The 22122-nt window shown below is 53.6% G+C and overlaps 2 protein-coding genes across 4 annotated transcripts in view; both read right to left on the reverse strand.

The window, feature by feature from the left end:
* The window catches only part of tmem259 (transmembrane protein 259), a 27479-nt gene continuing 5357 nt past the window's right edge, over nt 1–22122 (reverse strand). For 2 of the 3 annotated variants that reach the window (XM_044200951.1, XM_044200952.1), the window contains exons 3-12: nt 21658–21966; nt 20857–21049; nt 18380–18490; nt 13385–13507; nt 11005–11105; nt 10492–10549; nt 5976–6059; nt 5089–5221; nt 4108–4207; nt 1–3981 (exon numbers count right to left, since the gene is read on the reverse strand). In XM_044200951.1, the coding sequence (XP_044056886.1) occupies nt 3124–3981; nt 4108–4207; nt 5089–5221; nt 5976–6059; nt 10492–10549; nt 11005–11105; nt 13385–13507; nt 18380–18490; nt 20857–21049; nt 21658–21966 (2070 nt within the window). In that variant the 3' untranslated portion in view covers nt 1–3123. The remainder of the gene's footprint in view (nt 3982–4107; nt 4208–5088; nt 5222–5975; nt 6060–10491; nt 10550–11004; nt 11106–13384; nt 13508–18379; nt 18491–20856; nt 21050–21657; nt 21967–22122) is intronic. The other variant, XM_044200953.1, reaches the window with a different exon arrangement.
* Nucleotides 11112–12863, reverse strand: LOC122878303 (protein FAM186A-like). The gene is made up of 3 exons (XM_044200962.1): nt 12591–12863; nt 11769–12463; nt 11112–11668 (listed from the first exon to the last, which is right to left on the reverse strand). The coding sequence occupies exons 1-3, from the start codon at nt 12833–12835 to the stop codon at nt 11244–11246; spliced, it is 1365 nt and encodes a 454-aa protein (XP_044056897.1). The 5' UTR covers nt 12836–12863; the 3' UTR covers nt 11112–11243.

The following is a 22122-nucleotide window of genomic DNA, read 5'->3' on the forward strand; positions in this document are numbered from 1 at the left end:
CACAGTTTGTGTGCAAACAGCTTGTTGTGCACTGGTTTTACTGGACAGTTAAATACAGTTTGATGAGTTTCAGGCTTCAGATCAACTAATGAGGCTACAGTCATCCAGCAGAGAGGCACGAAGAAGAAAAAACACCCCCCCCCCCCATGCTTCTGTCACACCTCAGGCTCCGCTCGACTTACAGATCTGGAAACAACAACGACCCAAAACACGAGTCTGTCACCGCTGATCAGCTGTTAACGGTGCGTTCAGGTGAGTCATCGGTGAGCAGGCGTTGCTGACAGTCAATAACTCAGATCACGTCACTGGTTCCAGTTCGATTTCAGGGAATTAAACTCAGGATTAACAAAGTCGGACTCGGATTAAGAGCGGCGATGTGTACGAGCGTTGAATTAAAGATTATTGATCGAACTCGAACCCGATGTGACATTTTATTCGAGCCGTTATTCTGTTTTTGTTGTATTTAGGAACATTTATTTCGTTTAGTTTCCACAGATTCTGCTGTTTCATTTCACGTTCTGAGACTTTTAACATCTTGTTGGATAATTAATACGTTTTCTGTGGGACGTTTCTGTAGATTCATCAATAATAAATTGGGAAAAAGGAGTAAATGGTTTTTTCCTCTCAGCTGCGAGTGTTCGATGTGACGGACCGACAGCGGGAAACAGGTCTGAGGTCAGCAGGTCCAGAGGGACGGCGCTGAGCACCTGAACGCACCTGCAGACATTTCTGCCTTCGGTCCCCTGAACGCATCACAGTGACAGGCCACGCCCTCTGGCAGGAGGCGGAGCCTAAGATGTGACACAGCAGGCGTCATATTGCACAACCAATGAGCTCACTCGACTGCCGACGCCTCTGAAGTGTCCACAGACAGTCTGAAGATTATTGATAAGGCATCTATTCTGATCCACCTGATCGATCAGTCGGACCACCGCGACGCTCCAGAACAACTTCCTGTTCTCAAAGAGTCTTTTTCTTCAAAATAAAAGCAGATGGGAACAGAAATCAACACAGCTCAGAGTTTGTGCATCAGTCTGTCAGAATCAGGGCCGATCAACACAGATTCACTGATCAATAACTGATCGGCAGGGTCAATAAAAATGAGTTTCAGTGGTTTTATTCTTTTTGTGGGGAATCTGCTGATTTCCCCTCGTTGTGTTTCAAACTAGTTTCAGTGTTTTAAGTGACTGATTTCGAAGGATCAACTGGTGTTTTTCCCAACAACACGTCGGTCCGTCCCTCAGTACCGTCTCACTTCCTGTCTGCGTCCCTCAGTACTGTCTCACTTCCTGTCTGCGTCCCTCAGTACTGTCTCACTTCCTGTCTGCGTCCCTCAGTACTGTCTCACTTCCTGTCTGTGGCTCTCAGTACGGTCTCACTTCCTGTCTGCGTCCGTCAGTACCGTCTCACTTCCTGTCTGCGTCCCTCAGTACTGTCTCACTTCCTGTCTGCGTCCCTCAGTACTGTCTCACTTCCTGTCTGTGGCTCTCAGTACGGTCTCACTTCCTGTCTGCGTCCGTCAGTACTGTCTCACTTCCTGTCTGCGTCCCTCAGTACTGTCTCACTTCCTGTCTGCGTCTCTCAGTACTGTCTCACTTCCTGTCTGCGGCTCTCAGCTGCGAGCCCATTGGTTCCTGCTGAAGACGTAAATCTTTAAAAACACAGATCTGTAGTTTCCTGTTTAAAAAGGCTCAGTAGTTTCCTCAAACAGCTGCTCGCTGTAGTTTTTATCAGACCAACAGGAGGAAACAGAGCATCTGTTGGGGACTACTTCCAGCGGCGGATGAATCCTCATGTGGTGCTGTAGTGAGTGTTTGGGGCAGCAGGACGGTGTGTGTGTGTGAGTCAGAATAAACTACAGTGTGTGTGTTCGTGGTGATGAAGGTGCAGCAGAGCGGCTCGCTGATGAGTTTTAACAGTTTCTGCGGCTCAGAGCACGAAGATCCATCAGCTGCGACTCGCACACACACACACACACACACACACACACACACACACACACACACACACACACACACCTGATCGAGACGTTCGCTGCTGTTTGAGTCTGAACGTCAGATTTAATACTGAAGATGCTCAGAGTCACAGTTTCAGGTGATTTCATCAGAATCTACTGAGACGAACAGAAGAAACATGAAATCTGACTTCTTATTAAATCATCACCTGAACCGAGGACCAACCTGACAAACGTCACCGGCTTTCGGAGGAATGTGAAACAACGAGGTCGTGCGTCCGGTCTGAAGAGCTGCATTAGTTTATATTTATAATTATAATATTTATATTGTGTTTTATCTACAGCTGAAACAATTAGCAGTTAATCGTTCACCAAAAATATCAAATATTAATATATAATAACGAGAGGATTTCCTGCTTTTATCTTCCGCAGCACGTTTATGATCTCTGGCTTCACGTCGGACATTTTTCAGTTTTATGACATTTTAGACTAAATAGATAAAACAAGATGAACTGATGATGAAAATATTAGTTTAATCAAATCAGACAGGTGTCGATATTCTGGCTGGTTTCTGGGACAATAACTGAACGAGCTGTGTGGTCTGTAGAGCCGATCGGTCCAGTAATCGATCAGCAGAAATAATCAGCAACCGTTTAGAGCTGTTCGTCGTTTTTTAAGCAAAAACACCAACAATCAGCCAGTTTTCTGTCAGCGAACCGAATCTGTTCGAGTCTCTCGGTCGACACGACGAGACATCTGAAGACGTCTCCGTCCGAAGTACTGAACTGAGCTGGATTCAGATTTAACAGAACGCAATCAAACCTGATCCCGGACCAGTTGAACCGGAGAGGTCGTTTCATTTTTCGGGGCCTGAAGAAGTGAAATTATTAAGTAAGTGAAGTCGGAACTAAAGGTCACTGCTTCCTGTTCTGATCTTGCGACCTCTTGTGGGCCCCGACCCTCCGGTTGGGAAACACTGAACTAATCAATAACTCGATATTTGTTTGAAATAAGAAATAAAATGTAGAATGTGGATCAACAGGAGAACCGCTCCCTGACCGGCCGATCACTAACCGATCGCTAATCGATCGCTAATCCCTGATCAGCTGACAGACTGAGGCAGCGTGCCAGACAGGTGAGATGATGTCAGCAGGACTACACCTGGACTCTCAGGACGGGGTCTGTGTGGAGCTCTGCTGCTGCTGTGGTGCTCTGCAGTCCCAGTCTGTACCTGGACTCTGTGAGGGGGGGCAGTCTGTCTGTGGGGGCCCCGCCTCCGAGGGCCCCGCCTCCACCAGCTGGAGCCCTCTGATTGGAGGATCAACTTCTCCAGCTGTGGTTTTAATTTCTACTGAAACGACATTCGACTCTTCTTCACCTCCTGCTGCTGCTGCTGCTGCTCCTCCTGCTGCTGCTGCTCCTCCACCATCCGCTCCTCCACCTGCTGCTGCTGCTCCTCCTCCTCCTGCTGCTGCTGCTGCTCCTCCTGCTGCTGCTGCTGCTCCTCCTCCTCCTCCTGCTGCTGCTGCTCCTCCTCCTGCTGCTGCTGCTCCTCCTCCCATCCAGAACTCGGCCACCACACTGACCTCTGCTGCTCCTGCTGACCCCTGACCTCCAGGCGCACCTCCTCCGCTGACCCCGTCGACGGAGTCAGCGGAGGAGGGCTGCTGGTCGGAGGACAGAACTTCAGTGATGATGGCGGCCGTCTGAGCGACCCAGTTCAGCTCCGACCTCACCTCCCCTCCACCTCCCGCCGCTGGAGAGGAGGAGGAGGAGGGCTGGGGGTCGGTCTGAGGCCCGGGCTGGGTGGCGTTGGGTCCTGGCTGGGTGGCGTTGGCTGGTCCAGGACCTGCAGCAGCAGCAGCAGCAGCAGCAGCGGCAGCGCTGTGGTTGTTGTTGAGGTTGTCCTGCAGGGCCGTCTGGTTGGCCTGACCCGCCTGCTGGTTCTGCAGCAGCATCTCCTGGATCCTGATCTGCTGCAGGATGGCAGGAAGCTCGTAGTGGTGGAAGAAGTAGATCATGGAGTGCTGAAGAAGAAGAAGAAGAAGAAGAGGAGCAGGAAGTTAGTTATTTCATGCTATAAAACGGGGGTTACACGTCATGATTGACAGCCGGGCGTGTGTCAGTAAAACGATGATGATGGTGGTTCTGACCTGGATGAAGAGCCAGGAGGTGACCAGGGCCAGGCTGCTGTACTGACCGTTGAAGCGGTAGTGATAAGCGTAGAAGGCAAAGTGGTACAGATAGAAGAACCTGAAAAACACAAAAGGGTTCATTCAAACAGACAAACTATCAAACTAAATCCCTTCTCTGTTCTACCTTTAAAATAATCCATTCCTTTACCAGCATTTTAAGGCGTTTTAAATGGCCATTTAATGGATTTATAGTGGATTATCTGCATAGTTTAAGGACTTTTAAGGAGTTCAAAGCCCTTAATTTAGACCTTTTCATTGGAGGTAGAAATTCAGGGATTCATGCTATTTGGTCAATTTTTTAAACCCCCTAAAAAAGAAAGAAAAGAAATTAAAAAGTAAAAAAACAACAACAACCTTAAATCCTTTAAATACCTCTTGATGTATTATAATCCATTAATCTTTCCATTAAACTCTTATCTGGGTTGAACCCGTCAGGTCCTTCAAAAAGATACTAAGGGAAACCTGTAATCTTATTCTGTACATTTTAAGGGGTTTTAACCCCTTAAATATTTCTTAGTATATTCAAATCCAAATGTTTTCATTAATTTATCCCAAATCTGGTAAAACTGTTAAATTTCTAAATACTCCTAATGTACACCAGAATCCCTTAACCTGATTGAACCTCAAAATCATTCATGGACATGTCAAATATTTCACATTCATGTGGAAACTGAGTCACGAAGCCCTTAAAATCTACTTAATTTGTTAATTAAGGGCTTTTCAAATTAAGGCTTTTTTAAGGGGTTTAGTTTTTCAAATCAATGGACAAATAAAGGAATCTGGCTGATTTAGACTGAGAAGGTTTACGTGTTTCAGGGGTCGATTAAGGATCAATTAAGCGTATTGTAAGGGATCGTTGTGTTCTCCTGTGCTGATTGGTCTCGGGGTGTGGTTCTAAATGAGCCAATGATGTAAGCCGGTGTTGGTCACGTGACTCACCTCAGCCAGTGGCGTTTGCTGGTGTTGGTGTGGCAGCAGATGGCGTCGTACTGGTCGGCCAACCAGACGATGAGAATGATGTAGAAGGCCGTCGTCGTGTCGTTGAAGAACTCCGACATGATGGCCTCCATGCCTGAAGACAGGAAGTGACATTAGCAGGTCGGGTTTGGATTTTACACGTTTAGCTGCTTTGATCAAAAACTCACCAAGAGAGACGACATCTGCCAAAAATCAAGTATTTATCTCATGAAGCACTGGACATTATTTTCAGTCTGGACTCAGGACTTCTGTCTCGACTTGGGACTTGACTTGACCAAGGACTTGTCTGTCTTAATTTGGGACTTGGACTGTCTATGGACTTGTCTGTCTTGACTTTAGACTTGACTGTGTTGACTTGGAAAAAGTAAAACAACTTGTGTCTGGTCTGGTCTGGTCTCGACTTAGGGACTTGGGACTTGACTTGGGACTTGACGGTGGAACCCTATGGCTTAGTTGTCTTGACCAGATTTAGGTGTGAAAGACTAAATTTCAGCCTGGTCCTGTCTCGACTTGGAACATGACTTGACCAAGGACTTGTCTGTCTTAATTTGGGACTTGGACTGTCTATGGACTTGTCTGTCTTGACTTTAGACTTGACTGTGTTGACTTGGAAAAAGTAAAATAATTTGTGCCTGGTCTGGTCTGGACTGGACTGGACTTAGGGACTTGGGACTTGACTTTCTTGAGTTGCGACTCAACGATTGACACGTTTTGCGTTTGCGGGACCAAATCAGACAAGGTTCAGGAGGCATCACTCGCCGCGTCTCTGAATCCGGAGCCTGACATGGATCAGAATCTAGATCTAGACTGCGTGAACAGTTTGAACAAGATCCAGGATGTGAACTTACCGACGAGGGCCAGGATGACGGTGAGCAGAGGGGCTGCTGGGAAGGCGATAGTCATGTTCATCTCCAACATCTGAAGAAGATCCACTGAGGGGGACAGACCGAGACCAGATCAACACACAGCTTATCCTCCAGGGCAGAGAGATCAGGTTTTAACCAAATCTAAATATAAACTTCTACGTTGAGGACAGAAACCAGCAGCCGTCAGGAGGAAGAATCACCTTCAGCTCAGCGTAGAAGTTTATTTATTCTGTAACTACACAAGAACTCAGTTCCAGTACCGCGTCACATCTTTAACCCCCTTTAATTATTCATTAACAGTAAACTGAAAGTTCTCAAACATCTCCAACTGGACTGGATTACATTAAACTGGACTGGATTACATTAACCTGGACTGGATTACATTAACCTGGACTGGATTACATTAACCTGGACTGGATTAGACTAGACTGGACTACACTGAAACCACTGCACTGGACCACACTAGACTGGATTATCTTAGACTGGATTAGACTGCACTGGTCTGGACTGGACTACAATAAACTGGTCTGGATTACATTAAAATGGTCTAGACTGGACTACAATAAACTGGTCTGGACTGGTCTGGATTACATGAAACTGGTCTGGACTGGACTCAGTTACACTGCACTGGTCTGGACTGGATTGGACCACATGAAACTGGTCTGGACTGGATTGGACTACATGAAACTGGTCTGGACTGGATTGGACTACAATAAACTGGTCTGGATTACATGAAACTGGTCTGGACTGGACTCAGTTACACTGCACTGGTCTGGACTGGATTGGCCTACAATAAACTGGTCTGGACTGGTCTGGACTACAATAAACTGGTCTGGACTGGACTCAGTTGCACTGGTCTGGACTGGACTACAATAAACTGGTCTGGATTTCATGAAACTGGTCTGGACTGGACTCAGTTGCACTGCACTGGTCTGGACTGGACTGGACTACAATAAACTGGTCTGGACTGGTCTGGATTACATGAAACTGGTCTGGACTGGACTCAGTTACACTGCACTGGTCTGGACTGGATTGGACCACATGAAACTGGTCTGGACTGGATTGGACTACATGAAACTGGTCTGGACTGGATTGGACTACAATAAACTGGTCTGGATTACATGAAACTGGTCTGGACTGGACTCAGTTACACTGCACTGGTCTGGACTGGATTGGCCTACAATAAACTGGTCTGGACTGGTCTGGACTACAATAAACTGGTCTGGACTGGACTCAGTTGCACTGGTCTGGACTGGACTACAATAAACTGGTCTGGATTTCATGAAACTGGTCTGGACTGGACTCAGTTGCACTGCACTGGTCTGGACTGGACTGGACTACAATAAACTGGTCTGGACTGGTCTGGATTACATGAAACTGGTCTGGACTGGACTCAGTTGCACTGCACTGGTCTGGACTGGATTGGACTACAATAAACTGGTCTGGACTGGTCTGGATTACATGAAACTGGTCTGGACTGGATTGGACTACAATAAACTGGTCTGGATTTCATGAAACTGGTCTGGACTGGACTCAGTTGCACTGCACTGGTCTGGACTGGACTGGACTACAATAAACTGGTCTGGACTGGTCTGGTCTGGATTACATGAAACTGGTCTGGACTGGACTCAGTTGCACTGCACTGGTCTGGACTGGACTGGACTACAATAAACTGGTCTGGACTACATGAAACTGGTCTGGACTACATGAAACTGGTCTGGACTGGACTCAGTTGCACTGCACTGGTCTGGACTACATGAAACTGGTCTGGACTGGACTCAGTTGCACTGGTCTGGACTGGATTGGCCTACAATAAACTGGTCTGGACTGGTCTGGACTACATGAAACTGGTCTGGACTGGACTCAGTTGCACTGCACTGGTCTGGACTGGATTGGACTACAATAAACTGGTGTGGACTACATGAAACTGGTCTGGACTGGACTCAGTTACACTGCACTGGTCTGGACTACAATAAACTGGTGTGGACTACATGAAACTGGTCTGGACTGGTCTGGACTACAATAAACTGGTCTGGACTACATGAAACTGGTCTGGACTGGACTCAGTTACACTGCACTGGTCTGGACTACAATAAACTGGTGTGGACTACATGAAACTGGTCTGGACTGGTCTGGACTACATGAAACTGGTCTGGACTGGTCTGGATTACATGAAACTGGTCTGGACTGGACTCAGTTGCACTGCACTGGTCTGGACTACAATAAACTGGTCTGGACTACATGAAACTGGTCTGGACTACATGAAACTGGTCTGGACTGGACTCAGTTGCACTGGTCTGGACTGGATTGGCCTACAATAAACTGGTCTGGACTGGTCTGGACTACATGAAACTGGTCTGGACTGGACTCAGTTGCACTGCACTGGTCTGGACTGGACTGGACTACAATAAACTGGTCTGGACTGGACTCAGTTGCACTGCACTGGTCTGGACTGGATTGGCCTACAATGAACTGGTGTGGACTACATGAAACTGGTCTGGACTGGTCTGGACTACAATAAACTGGTGTGGACTACATGAAACTGGTCTGGACTGGACTCAGTTGCACTGCACTGGTCTGGACTGGACTGGACTACAATAAACTGGTCTGGACTGGTCTGGACTACATGAAACTGGTCTGGACTGGACTCAGTTACACTGCACTGGTCTGGACTACATGAAACTGGTCTGGACTGGACTCAGTTACACTGCACTGGTCTGGACTACAATAAACTGGTGTGGACTACATGAAACTGGTCTGGACTGGACTCAGTTGCACTGCACTGGTCTGGACTGGATTGGCCTACAATAAACTGGTGTGGACTACATGAAACTGGTCTGGACTGGTCTGGACTACAATAAACTGGTGTGGACTACATGAAACTGGTCTGGACTGGACTCAGTTGCACTGCACTGGTCTGGACTGGACTGGACTACAATAAACTGGTCTGGACTGGTCTGGACTACATGAAACTGGTCTGGACTGGTCTGGACTACATGAAACTGGTCTGGACTGGACTCAGTTACACTGCACTGGTCTGGACTACATGAAACTGGTCTGGACTGGACTCAGTTACACTGCACTGGTCTGGACCACATGAAACTGGTGTGGACTACATGAAACTGGTCTGGACTGGACTCAGTTGCACTGCACTGGTCTGGACTGGTCTGGACTACATGAAACTGGTCTGGACTGGACTCAGTTGCACTGCACTGGTCTGGACTGGTCTGGACTACATGAAACTGGTCTGGACTGGACTCAGTTACACTGCACTGGTCTGGACTACAATAAACTGGTGTGGACTACATGAAACTGGTCTGGACTGGACTCAGTTGCACTGCACTGGTCTGGACTACAATAAACTGGTGTGGACTACATGAAACTGGTCTGGACTGGACTCAGTTACACTGCACTGGTCTGGACTACAATAAACTGGTGTGGACTACATGAAACTGGTCTGGACTGGACTCAGTTACACTGCACTGGTCTGGACTACATGAAACTGGTCTGGACTACATGAAACTGGTCTGGACTGGACTGGACTACATGAAACTGGTCTGGACTACATGAAACTGGTCTGGACTACATGAAACTGGTCTGGACTGGACTCAGTTGCACTGCACTGGTCTGGACTGGTCTGGACTACATGAAACTGGTCTGGACTGGACTCAGTTGCACTGCACTGGTCTGGACTGGACTGGACTACAATAAACTGGTGTGGACTACATGAAACTGGTCTGGACTGGACTCAGTTACACTGCACTGGTCTGGACTACATGAAACTGGTCTGGACTACATGAAACTGGTCTGGACTGGACTGGACTACAATAAACTGGTCTGGACTACATGAAACTGGTCTGGACTACATGAAACTGGTCTGGACTGGACTCAGTTGCACTGCACTGGTCTGGACTGGTCTGGACTACATGAAACTGGTCTGGACTGGACTCAGTTGCACTGCACTGGTCTGGACTGGACTGGACTACAATAAACTGGTGTGGACTACATGAAACTGGTCTGGACTGGACTCAGTTACACTGCACTGGTCTGGACTACATGAAACTGGTCTGGACTACATGAAACTGGTCTGGACTGGACTGGACTACAATAAACTGGTCTGGACTACATGAAACTGGTCTGGACTACATGAAACTGGTCTGGACTGGACTCAGTTGCACTGCACTGGTCTGGACTGGTCTGGACTACATGAAACTGGTCTGGACTGGACTCAGTTACACTGCACTGGTCTGGACTACATGAAACTGGTCTGGACTACATGAAACTGGTCTGGACTGGACTGGACTACAATAAACTGGTCTGGACTACATGAAACTGGTCTGGACTACATGAAACTGGTCTGGACTACATGAAACTGGTCTGGACTACATGAAACTGGTCTGGACTGGACTCAGTTGCACTGCACTGGTCTGGACTGGTCTGGACTACATGAAACTGGTCTGGACTGGACTCAGTTGCACTGCACTCAGAGGAAACTGACCGATGAAGACGAAGATCTGGTGGTGAGAGTATCTGAGCAGCATGGACACTGACAGAGTCTGAAAAACACAAAACAGCAAACACCAACACTGAACAACCTCAAAAAATAATCTTTTAATTAGATTTGACTTTAATCTTGATTTCCTGTCCGGAACAAACACTTCCTGACTGCACGGATCCATGTTCAAATCCCTCAATCCCCCAAACACCGAAACTCACCTCTACAGAACGGCTTTAATCTGTGATTAATGTGTGTTGTATGTTTTTAGTGTGTTGCTTTCTATGACCATTTTAACTTATGTAAAGAGTCTGAGTACTATTATTATTATTATTATTATTATTATTACCACACTGTTTCCTCGAGTCCTCTGCTCTTTATTCTACAACACAACTCTCACTGTCGTACTAACTTTCATACATGCCGAACTTTGACTTTCGTGTATTTAAAAGTTGAATTTCATCAGTTTTCACTGCAGACGTCATAAAACATGTCGATTAGGTCTTATTCACTTACGAAAATGACCATGATGACGAAGGCGGCCAGGTAGGAGGTTCTGGCCATCCACATGCTGACGAAGCGGTAATGTTCTCCAGACACCACGTTCCTCAGGAACCCTGCAGAGAACCACACTGTGACATCACCAGCTTGACAATTACCTTTAACTCACTCAGTATTTACCTGAGGTTACTGTCAGCCTTCTGCAGTGATCTGATCTACTCTGTGCCAGGTAAACCAGAGACCTGGTTCTGTAATCAGAGTGGGGGACCAGAGGAACTAGAGGAACTTGGGTTCTGTAATCGGAGAGGGGGATCAGAGGAATCCCCTGAGGTTACCGTCAGCCTTCTGCAGTGATCTGATCTACTCTGTGCCAGGTAAACCAGAGACCTGGTTCTGTAATCAGAGTGGGGGACCAGAGGAACTAGAGGAACTTGGGTTCTGTAATCGGAGAGGGGGATCAGAGGAACTCGGGTTCTGTAATCAGAGAGGGGGATCAGAGGAATCCCAGTTCTGTAATCGGAGAGGGGGATCAGAGGAATCCCAGTTCTGTAATCGGAGAGGGGGATCAGAGGAATCCCAGTTCTGTAATCGGAGAGGGGGATCAGAGGAATCCCAGTTCTGTAATCGGAGAGGGGGATCAGAGGAATCCCAGTTCTGTAATCGGAGAGGGGGATCAGAGGAATCCCCTGAGGTTACCGTCAGCCTTCTGCAGTGATCTGATCTATTCTGTGCCAGGTAAACCAGAGACCTGGTTCTGTAATCAGAGTGGGGGACCAGAGGAACTAGAGGAACTTGGGTTCTGTAATCGGAGAGGGGGATCAGAGGAATCCCAGTTCTGTAATCGGAGAGGGGGATCAGAGGAACTAGAGGAACTCGGGTTCTGTAATCAGAGTGGGGGATCAGAGGAATCCCAGTTCTGTAATCGGAGAGGGGGATCAGAGGAACTCGGGTTCTGTAATCAGAGTGGGGGACCAGAGGAACTAGAGGAACTTGGGTTCTGTAATCGGAGAGGGGGATCAGAGGAATCCCAGTTCTGTAATCGGAGAGGGGGATCAGAGGAACTAGAGGAACTCGGGTTCTGTAATCAGAGTGGGGGATCAGAGGAATCCCAGTTCTGTAATCGGAGAGGGGGATCAGAGGAACTAGAGGAACTTGGGTTCTGTAATCGGAGAGGGGGATCAGAGGAACTAGAGGAACTTGGGTTCTGTAATCGGAGAGGGGGATCAGAGGAATCCCAGTTCTGTAATCGGAGAGGGGGATCAGAGGAACTAGAGGAACTCGGGTTCTGTAATCGGAGAGGGGGACCAGAGGAACTAGAGGAACTTGGGTTCTGTAATCGGAGAGGGGGATCAGAGGAATCCCAGTTCTGTAATCGGAGAGGGGGATCAGAGGAATCCCAGTTCTGTAATCGGAGAGGGGGATCAGAGGAATCCCAGTTCTGTAATCGGAGAGGGGGATCAGAGGAATCCCAGTTCTGTAATCAGAGAGGGATATTAGTAGGGTTGGGTACCGAACTCAGTACTTTTAAGGGTACCGACCGAATTACGTCGGTACTACCAAGTACCGATAAAGTATAGAGAGAGAGAGCGAGACTACGTCACCTCTGCTGCTTCTTCGAGTCACAGGGACGCGTGTGGTCGTAGTGAGCGTGCGGTTGAACAAGAGCGAGCGAGCGCCGAGTGACGGTGAAGGCAGCGGTGCAGAGGAGGCTGAGCGGTGACGCTGTCAGGCTGGCAGTTAACGTACAGGTGGAGGTTACAGTCGGCCGTGAGTAAAGGCTGCAGCTTCTCAGGACCAAAGCAAAGCTCCGTGTGTTGTTTCCTAACTTCTGGAACCGCGTCGCCATGACGGTCAGCTCCGCCTACGTCGAGAGGGCACTTATCTCACTTGGGGCGCCGTTATGCCGGCGCCGTTTGGTTCAGTGTAAAAAAGCAAAGCAGGTGTAATGACGGCTCTTCGGGGCTGCCGAGTCAGGGCAATGGCGAGCTGAACGCGGTCGCAAGTCACTGCATAAGCTGGCCGGGGCAACACGTAACCTGAGGAAACACCTGGTCAAACACAAAATATAAAAGCTGAAGAGGGAACCGGGTCTGACAGTCTGAAAGCCAAGTCCTCCACAGCAGCCGCGGCTAACGTTAGCACGCCAGCAGGAAGAGGTTAACGCTCCACGGACGACTAAACTTCAAGTGAGGCAGTGACGTAAAATCTGCCAAATAAATCATGTTGAACTTGAAGTTTGGACTTATTGTTTACAACTGAAATTACATTTTGTAATTTTGAATTCCAGGTACCGGTACCGGTATCGGTTTAAATGTGAACGGTACCCAACCCTAAATATTAGGGAACTCAGGTTCTGTAATCCGAGTCGGGGATCAGAGGAACTCAGGTTCTCTACCTTTGTTCTCCTCGTTTTCAGCGAGCGCCTTCACGCTGGACATCAGGATGTCGTCGTAGCCAAGAAACTCGTCGAGCAGGAAGCGACTGAAGCCGTCACCGAAACACTCGTCCTTCATGGGATCTAAACACACACACACACACACACACACACACACACACACACACACACGTCATGTGACTGTGAGGCAGGCAGGCATCAAAGTCATGTGAAAAACTTTGGTGATCGATTCTGTGCAACAAGCCTAAAATCAAGTGACTCTGAGGCAGGTAGATGCCGACGCCGTGCGAGCGTGAGGCAGGTAGGTGCCGACGCCGTCGGCGTGTGGCAGGTAGGTGCCGGCGCCGCGCGGCGTGAGGCAGGTAGGTGCCGACGCCGTCGCGGCGTGTGAGGCAGGTAGGTGCCGGCGCCGTCGCGAGAGTGCGAGTGAGGCAGGTAGGTGCCGACGCCCGTCGCGAGTGCGAGAGTGGCAGGTAGGTGCCGGCGCCATGCGGCGTGAGGCAGGTAGGTGCCGGCGCCGTCGCGAGTCGCGGCGTGAGGCAGGTAGTGCCGGCGCCATGCGGCGTGAGGCAGGTAGGTGCCGACGCCGTCGCGAAAGTGCGGCGTGAGGCAGGTAGGTGCCGACGCCCGTCGCGAGTGCGGCGTGAGGCAGGTAGGTGCCGGCGCCGTCGCGGCGTGAGGCAGGTAGGTGCCGACGCCGTCGCGAGTCGCGAGTGAGGCAGGTAGGTGCCGGCGCCGTCGCGGCGTGAGGCAGGTAGGTGCCGACGCCGTCGCGGCGTGAGGCAGGTAGGTGCCGGCGCCGTCGCGGCGTGAGGCAGGTAGGTGCCGGCGCCGTCGCGGCGTGAGGCAGGTAGGTGCCGACGCCCGTCGGCGTGAGGCAGGTAGGTGCCGGCGCCCGTCGCGAAGTCGCGGCGTGAGGCAGGTAGGTGCCGACGCCGCCGTCGCGAAATCGCGGCGTGAGGCAGGTAGGTGCCGACGCCGTCGCGAGTCGCGGCGTGAGGCAGGTAGGTGCCGGCGCCGTGCGTCGCGCGTGAGGCAGGTAGGTGCCGGCGCCGTCGCGAAAAGGCGTGAGGCAGGTAGGTGCCGGCGCCCGTCGCGAAAGCGGCGTGAGGCAGGTAGGTGCCGGCGCCGTCGCGAGTGCGGCGTGAGGCAGGTAGGTGCCGGCGCCCGTCGCGAAAGCGCGGCGTGAGGCAGGTAGGTGCCGACGCCGTGCGAGCGTGAGGCAGGTAGGTGCAGACGCCGTGCGAGCGTGAGGCAGGTAGGTGCCGACGCCGTGCGAGCGTGAGGCAGGTAGGTGCCGACGCCGTGCGAGCGTGAGGCAGGTAGGTGCCGACGCCGTGCGAGTGCGAGCGTGAGGCAGGTAGGTGCCGACGCCGTCGCGAGTCGCGAGGCAGGTAGGTGCCGGCGCCGCCGCGCGAGTCGCGAGGCAGGTAGGTGCCGGCGCCGTGCGCGAGTCGCGAGGCAGGTAGGTGCCGACGCCCTGCGAGTGTGAGTGTGAGGCAGGTAGGTGCCGGCGCCCTGCGGTGTGAGTGTGAGGCAGGTAGGTGCCGACGCCGTCGCGGCGCGAGGCAGGTAGGTGCCGACGCCGTCGCGGTGCGAGGCAGGTAGGTGCCGGCGCCGTCGCGGCGCGAGGCAGGTAGGTGCCGACGCCGTCGCGCGCGAGGCAGGTAGGTGCCGGCGCCGTCGCGGCGAGAGCCGCAGGTAGGTGCCCACGCCGTCGCGGCGCGAGAGGCAGGTAGGTGCCCACGCCGTCGGCGAGAGGCAGGTAGGTGCCGACGCCGTCGCGAGTGCGGCGTGAGGCAGGTAGGTGCCCACGCCGTCGCGGCGCGAGGCAGGCAGGTAGTGCCACGCCCGTCGCGGCGAGGCAGGTAGGTGCCGACGCCGCGGCGCGAGGCAGGTAGGTGCCGACGCCGTCGCGAGTCGCGGCGTGAGGCAGGTAGGTGCCGGCGCCCGTCGGCGAGCGCGAGGCAGGTAGGTGCCGACGCCGTCGAGCGAGCGAGGCAGGTAGGTGCCGACGCCGTCGCGGCGCGCGAGGCAGGTAGGTGCCCACGCCGTCTGCGCGAGGCAGGTAGGTGCCCACGCCGCGCGAGCGAGGCAGGTAGGTGCCGACGCCGCGTCGCGAGCGCGGCGTGAGGCAGGTAGGTGCCCACGCCGTGCGAGCGCGAGGCAGGTAGGTGCCCACGCCGTCGCGAGCGAGGCAGGTAGGTGCCGACGCCGTCGCGCGCGAGGCAGGCAGGTGGTGCCGACGCCGTCGCGAGTGCGGCGTGAGGCAGGTAGGTGCCGACGCCGTCGCGAGCGAGGCAGGTAGGTGCCGACGCCGCGCGAGCGTGAGGCAGGTAGCTGCCGACGCCGTCGCGGCGCGAGGCAGGTAGGTGCCGGCGCCGTCGCGAGTCGCGAGCGTGAGGCAGGTAGGTGCCGAGCCGTCGGTAGGTGCGGCGTGAGGCAGGTAGGTGCCGAGCGCGGCGGCGTGAGGCAGGTAGGTGCCGGCGCCGCGGCGCGAGCGTGAGGCAGCAGGTAGGTGCCGACGCCGTGCGAGTGCGAGCGTGAGGCAGGTAGGTGCCGACGCCGTGCGAGTGCGAGCGTGAGGCAGGTAGGTGCCGACGCCGTGCGAGTGCGAGCGTGAGGCAGGTAGGTGCCGACGCCGTGCGAGTGCGAGCGTGAGGCAGGTAGGTGCCGACGCCGTGCGAGTGCGAGCGTGAGGCAGGTAGGTGCCGACGCCGTGCGAGCGCGAGGCAGGTAGGTGCCCACGCCGTGCGAGCGCGAGGCAGGTAGGTGCCCACGCCGTGCGAGCGCGAGGCAGGTAGGTGCCGACGCCGTGCGAGTGCGAGCGTGAGGCAGGTAGGTGCCCACGCCGTGCGAGCGCGAGGCAGGTAGGTGCCCACGCCGTCGGCGAGCGAGGCAGGTAGGTGCCGGCGCCGTCGCGCCGCGAGGCAGGTAGGTGCCGGCGCCGTCGCGAGTCGCGAGCGTGAGGCAGGTAGGTGCCGACGCCGCGGCGAGCGTGAGGCAGGTAGGTGCCGACGCCGTCGCAGCGAGAGGCAGGTAGGTGCCGACGCCGTCGCGGCGCGAGGCAGGTAGGTGCCCACGCCGCGTCGCGGCGCGAGGCAGGTAGGTGCCCACGCCGCGTCGAGCGAGGCAGGTAGGTGCCGACGCCCGTCGCGAGTCGCGGCGTGAGGCAGGTAGGTGCCCACGCCGCGTCTGCGCGAGGCAGGTAGGTGCCCACGCCGTGTGGCGAGAGCGAGGCAGGTAGGTGCCGGCGCCGTCGCGAGTCGCGCGTGAGGCAGGTAGGTGCCGACGCCGTGCGAGCGCGAGGCAGGTAGGTGCCGGCGCCGTCGCGGCGTGAGGCAGGTAGCTGCCGGCGCGCCGCGCGAGCGAGCGAGGCAGGTAGGTGCCGACGCCGTCGCGAGTGCGGCGTGAGGCAGGTAGGTGCCGACGCCGTCGCGAGTCGAGGCGTGAGGCAGGTAGGTGCCGACGCCGTCGCGCGGCGTGAGGCAGGTAGGTGCCGGCGCCGTCGCGAAAGCGGCGTGAGGCAGGTAGGTGCCGACGCCGCGCGCGTGCGGCGTGAGGCAGGTAGGTGCCGACGCCGTCGTCGAGGTCGCGGCGTGAGGCAGGTAGGTGCCGGCGCCGTCGCGAGTCGCGCGTGAGGCAGGTAGGTGCCGACGCCGTCGCGAAGTGCGGCGTGAGGCAGGTAGGTGCCGGCGCCGTGCGAAAGCGGCGTGAGGCAGGTAGGTGCCGGCGCCCGCGGCGCGGTGCGGCGTGAGGCAGGTAGGTGCCGACGCGCCGTCGCGAGTCGCGGCGTGAGGCAGGTAGGTGCCGGCGCCCGTCGAGTGCGAGCGTGAGGCAGGTAGGTGCCGACGCCGTGCGAGCGCGAGGCAGGTAGGTGCCCACGCCCGTCTGTGCGCGAGGCAGGTAGGTGCCCACGCCGTGCGAGCGCGAGGCAGGTAGGTGCCGACGCCGTGCGAGTGCGAGCGTGAGGCAGGTAGGTGCCCACGCCGTGCGAGCGCGAGGCAGGTAGGTGCCCACGCCGTGCGAGCGCGAGGCAGGTAGGTGCCGGCGCCGTCGCGGCGCGAGGCAGGTAGGTGCCGACGCCGTCGCGAGTCGAGCGTGAGGCAGGTAGGTGCCCGACGCCGCGCGTCGCGAGCGAGGCAGGTAGGTGCCGACGCCGTGCGAGCGCGAGGCAGGTAGGTGCCGACGCCGTGCGAGCGCGAGGCAGGTAGGTGCCCACGCCGTCGCGGCGCGAGGCAGGTAGGTGCCCACGCCGCGGCGCGAGGCAGGTAGGTGCCGGCGCCGCGTCGAGTCGCGGCGTGAGGCAGGTAGGTGCCCACGCGCCGTCGCGGCGCGAGGCAGGTAGGTGCCCACGCCGTCGGCGAGCGAGGCAGGTAGGTGCCGGCGCCGTCGCGCGCGCGAGGCAGGTAGGTGCCGACGCCCGTCGCGAAAGCGGCGTGAGGCAGGTAGGTGGTGCCGGCGCCGTCGAGCGCGAGAGGCAGGTAGGTGCCGGCGCCGTCGCGGCGTGAGGCGAGTAGGTAGCCGCCGACGCCGTCGGCGCGCGAGGCAGGTAGGTGCCGACGCCGTCGCGAAAGTCGCGGCGTGAGGCAGGTAGGTGCCGACGCCCGTCGCGAGTGCGAGCGTGAGGCAGGTAGGTGCCGGCGCGCCGTCGCGGCGTGAGGCAGGTAGGTGCCGGCGCCGTCGCGAAGCGCGGCGTGAGGCAGGTAGGTGCCGACGCCGTCGCGAAAGTGCGGCGTGAGGCAGGTAGGTGCCGACGCCGCGTCGCGAGTCGCGGCGTGAGGCAGGTAGGTGCCGACGCCCGTCGCGAGCGCGGCGTGAGGCAGGTAGGTGCCGACGCCGCGTCGCGAGTGCGGCGTGAGGCAGGTAGGTGCCGACGCCGCGTCGAGTGCGGCGTGAGGCAGGTAGGTGCCGACGCCGTGCGAGTGCGAGGCAGGTAGGTGCCGACGCCGTGCGAGTGCGAGCGTGAGGCAGGTAGGCGTTTGAGTGTCTCACCCAGAGTGACCACCATGACAGGGATGTTGAGTCTCTGTCTGGTGCTCTGAGACAAACGCAGGAAGCCGTACTCCAGAGAATACTCCACGATGTACTCCTCCTGAGGCCACACTGAAACAAAAACAACAGACAGACAACAGACAGCAGTCAGTACAGACGGACTGACAGCACGACTGACACCTTTCGATCAGTCAGATGTATCACAGTGGAAGGAAGTTAACACCGAGTCTGCACGGGAGGCGTAGCACGTCTGTGTAACGCAGGATGCGTTCAGGTACAGTACCGAGTGTAGGTCACACGTGTTTTGGCAGAGCTCAGAGCCCAACACACAATCACTGTAGTTACAAAAGAACAAAGGAGGAAACAGGCATAAAAATACGCTTCGGGTTGCATTTACAGGCGTATGGCAAAACAGCAGAATGAGTGTTTGAAGTTAAAACTGGACATTAACCATCAGTTAACTATTATTAATGAGCGGTACAACTTTAAAAAGGGACAGTTCACCGCAAAATCAAAAATACATATTTTTCCTCCTTCCTGCAGTGCCGTTTATCCATCTAGATTGTTTAGGTGCGAGTTGCCGAGATGAAGGAACGATCGGTAGAAAGAAAATAGTTCCTACATGAAACTCCTGACAACAAATCTGTGGATTATCTTGAGCAACCGGGTCATGAGCTCCACGAGCCGAGCGCCATATAGTCCCATTATATTCAATAAAAGCAGAAATCTCTACGGCCGATATCTCCAAAACTCGGCAACTCACACCAAAACAATCTAGATGGATAAACAGCACTGAAGGTGAGAGGAGAAATACGTAGTTTGATTTTGGGGTGAACTGTCCCTTTATGCATTAATGAGCGATACTATTTAAGTTATAACTTTAGCTAACGTTGGCTTAGCAGCTAAAGTGAGACGGAGTGCTTTGATCTGATCTCTGATATCTGACGTGACTTTCAATCAGTTATTACGACCATCAATAAAAGAACTATGCAGCATTTACTAATGATTAGAATAACCAATAAGTATCACAGTAATGTCGCTGATATTTCTAAATGCGATCTACAGTAAATTGTTTTCTAGCTAAAGATGAAAGTAAAATGTTGATTAAAATATTTGTCAGTTGCTGAAACAAAGCAGTGAACCCGATCACCCTCTTTTGATTGACATGATTTCATAATTTCCTAAAAATTTTGTTTATTCGAAAATGAAACAAAGTTATGCGTCTAAAATAATATTTATAATATCAATTCTCAGATCATTTTAAATGCTATTTGTTGCATTCGGGTTCAGCTATTATCCATAAAACACACAAAAACCTGCTATTAATGTCTTTTTCTTGTCTGTATGTAAAGTTATTATTATTATTATTATTATTATTACAGGTTTCACAGTACTGTTTACTGTGGTCCTTGTACGGAGCAGAGACTCAAACACCGAGTCAGAGCAAAGTGTGATGAACATCTTTACATCTCTCAGCTCTTCATCTTGTTCTGGTTGAAGGTGACGGAGACTCTGCTGCCACCTGCTGGTGTCAAAGAGTCTCAGCTCTTTACAGACAAAGGTACAGAACTAATGACTAAACGGATCTTAAACCTTAAATCATGTTAAACGTGTTTCGTCTGAACGTTTCAGGATTAAAAGGCTTCACAGCTTCAGGGCGGTAACTTATTTTCTGTATTAGTTAAAGATAGGGTAGGTAACGTCGGAGAAACTAACAAGTCTCCAACCGAAACACCCCCACCCCCTCCCTCCAGGCCTCCCCCCAAAGCCACAGTTTCATGCGTAACGAGTGCGCGGGCGGAGATTAGTCGATGAAACGTGTCAATAAAAATAATAAAATATCACACTCAGTGAAAGATAACTGATGTAATAATTTGACGTCTTCAAATGTCTCATTTTGTCCAAAAGATTCTGTTACTGAGATTAAACACATTAGCAGATTATTTGTTGCAGAGAAGGAGGAGGAGTCAGAGAGGAGGAGGAGTCAGAGAGGAGGAGGAGTCAGAGTCAGAGAGGAGTCAGAGTCAGAGAAGGAGGAGGAGGAGGAGTCAGAGAGGAGGAGGAGTCAGAGAAGGAGTCAGAGTCAGAGAGGAGTCAGAGTCAGAGAGGAGGAGGAGTCAGAGAGGAGTCAGAGTCAGAGAGGAGGAGGAGTCAGAGAGGAGGAGGAGTCAGAGAGGAGGAGGAGTCAGAGAGGAGTCAGAGTCAGAGAGGAGTCAGAGTCAGAGAGGAGGAGTCAGAGAGGAGTCAGAGTCAGAGAAGGAGGAGGAGTCAGAGAGGAGTCAGAGTCAGAGAGGAGTCAGAGTCAGAGAGGAGGAGGAGTCAGAGAGGAGTCAGAGTCAGAGAGGAGGAGGAGTCAGAGAGGAGGAGGAGTCAGAGAGGAGGAGGAGTCAGAGAGGAGTCAGAGTCAGAGAAGGAGTCAGAGTCAGAGAGGAGTCAGAGTCAGAGAGGAGTCAGAGTCAGAGAGGAGGAGGGTTTACCTGCTCTGGTCATCATCTCCAGCTCAGACACTGAGTTCTTCAGCGGCTGCATACCTTTAGTGGTCTGGCTGAAGGAGACGTCCTGGCTGTCGTTCACTCCTCCTCCTCCTCCTCCTCCTCCTCCTCCTCCTCCTCCTCCGACACCTCGTCCAATCAGAGACGGCTTCAGACGAGGCTCGATGTCCAGCTCAAACTGCCGCAGAAACAGAAACAAAGAGCAGGCAGGTGAAAGCCGGCTGGAGACCAGAGAGTTCCAGGAACTACTGAACCCCAGGAACTAAACTAACTACAAGTTCCTGTTTTCATTTCCACCAGAACTGCTGAGTCCTGCTCACACTTGCTGACTCCTGCTGAGTCCTGCTCACACCTGCTGAGTCCTGACCACACCTGCTGAGTCCTGCTGAGTCCTGCTCACACCTGCTGAGTCCTGCTGACTCCTGCTCACACCTGCTGAGTCCTGACCACACCTGCTGAGTCCTGCTGAGTCCTGCTCACACCTGCTGAGTCCTGCTGACTCCTGCTCACACCTGCTGAGTCCTGACCACACCTGCTGAGTCCTGACCACACCTGCTGAGTCCTGACCACACCTGCTGAGTCCTGCTCACACCTGCTGACTCCTGCTCACACCTGCTGAGTCCTGACCACACCTGCTGAGTCCTGACCACACCTGCTGAGTCCTGACCACACCTGCTGACTCCTGCTCACACCTGCTGAGTCCTGACCACACCTGCTGAGTCCTGACCACACCTGCTAACACCTGGTGTCTGGTGAGAGAATTGAACCTGTGACGTCTCTACTCACCTGCACTGAGGTGTTGTCAAACATCTCCAGGGTCATCTCATCCTCATCCTCCTCTTCCTCCTGCAGCGCTGCCAGACTGAGCTCCGCCACTCCTCCTCCTGCTGCCCCCTCCTCAGCCTCCAGCTCCTCCTGGAGGCCCGTGGAGTCGTAGTACTGCAGGAAGACGGAGGCTCGGCTGGAGTTCCTCTGGATCTCCACCCGCAGGATGCCGTCACGAGGCCAGCGCTCCCTCACCACTTCCAGACAGTTGATGGGCGAGCGAGAGAATGCTATGTGGATGTAGGCGAGGATGAAGAGGACGAAGAGCGCCTGACCAGGGGCACAGAGGAGTTACTACTGTCAGGGTTTCATAAAGATGCCTGCACAACACAACGTTTAAACATTTATGAAATATATTACGTTTATTAATTGTCAGTGGAGCTCCGTCACGCACATATCTACATATTTGAAGTTATAATAAAACAC

Source organism: Siniperca chuatsi, linkage group LG6 (genome assembly GCF_020085105.1).
Source record: "Siniperca chuatsi isolate FFG_IHB_CAS linkage group LG6, ASM2008510v1, whole genome shotgun sequence".
Lineage (NCBI taxonomy): Eukaryota > Metazoa > Chordata > Actinopteri > Centrarchiformes > Sinipercidae > Siniperca > Siniperca chuatsi.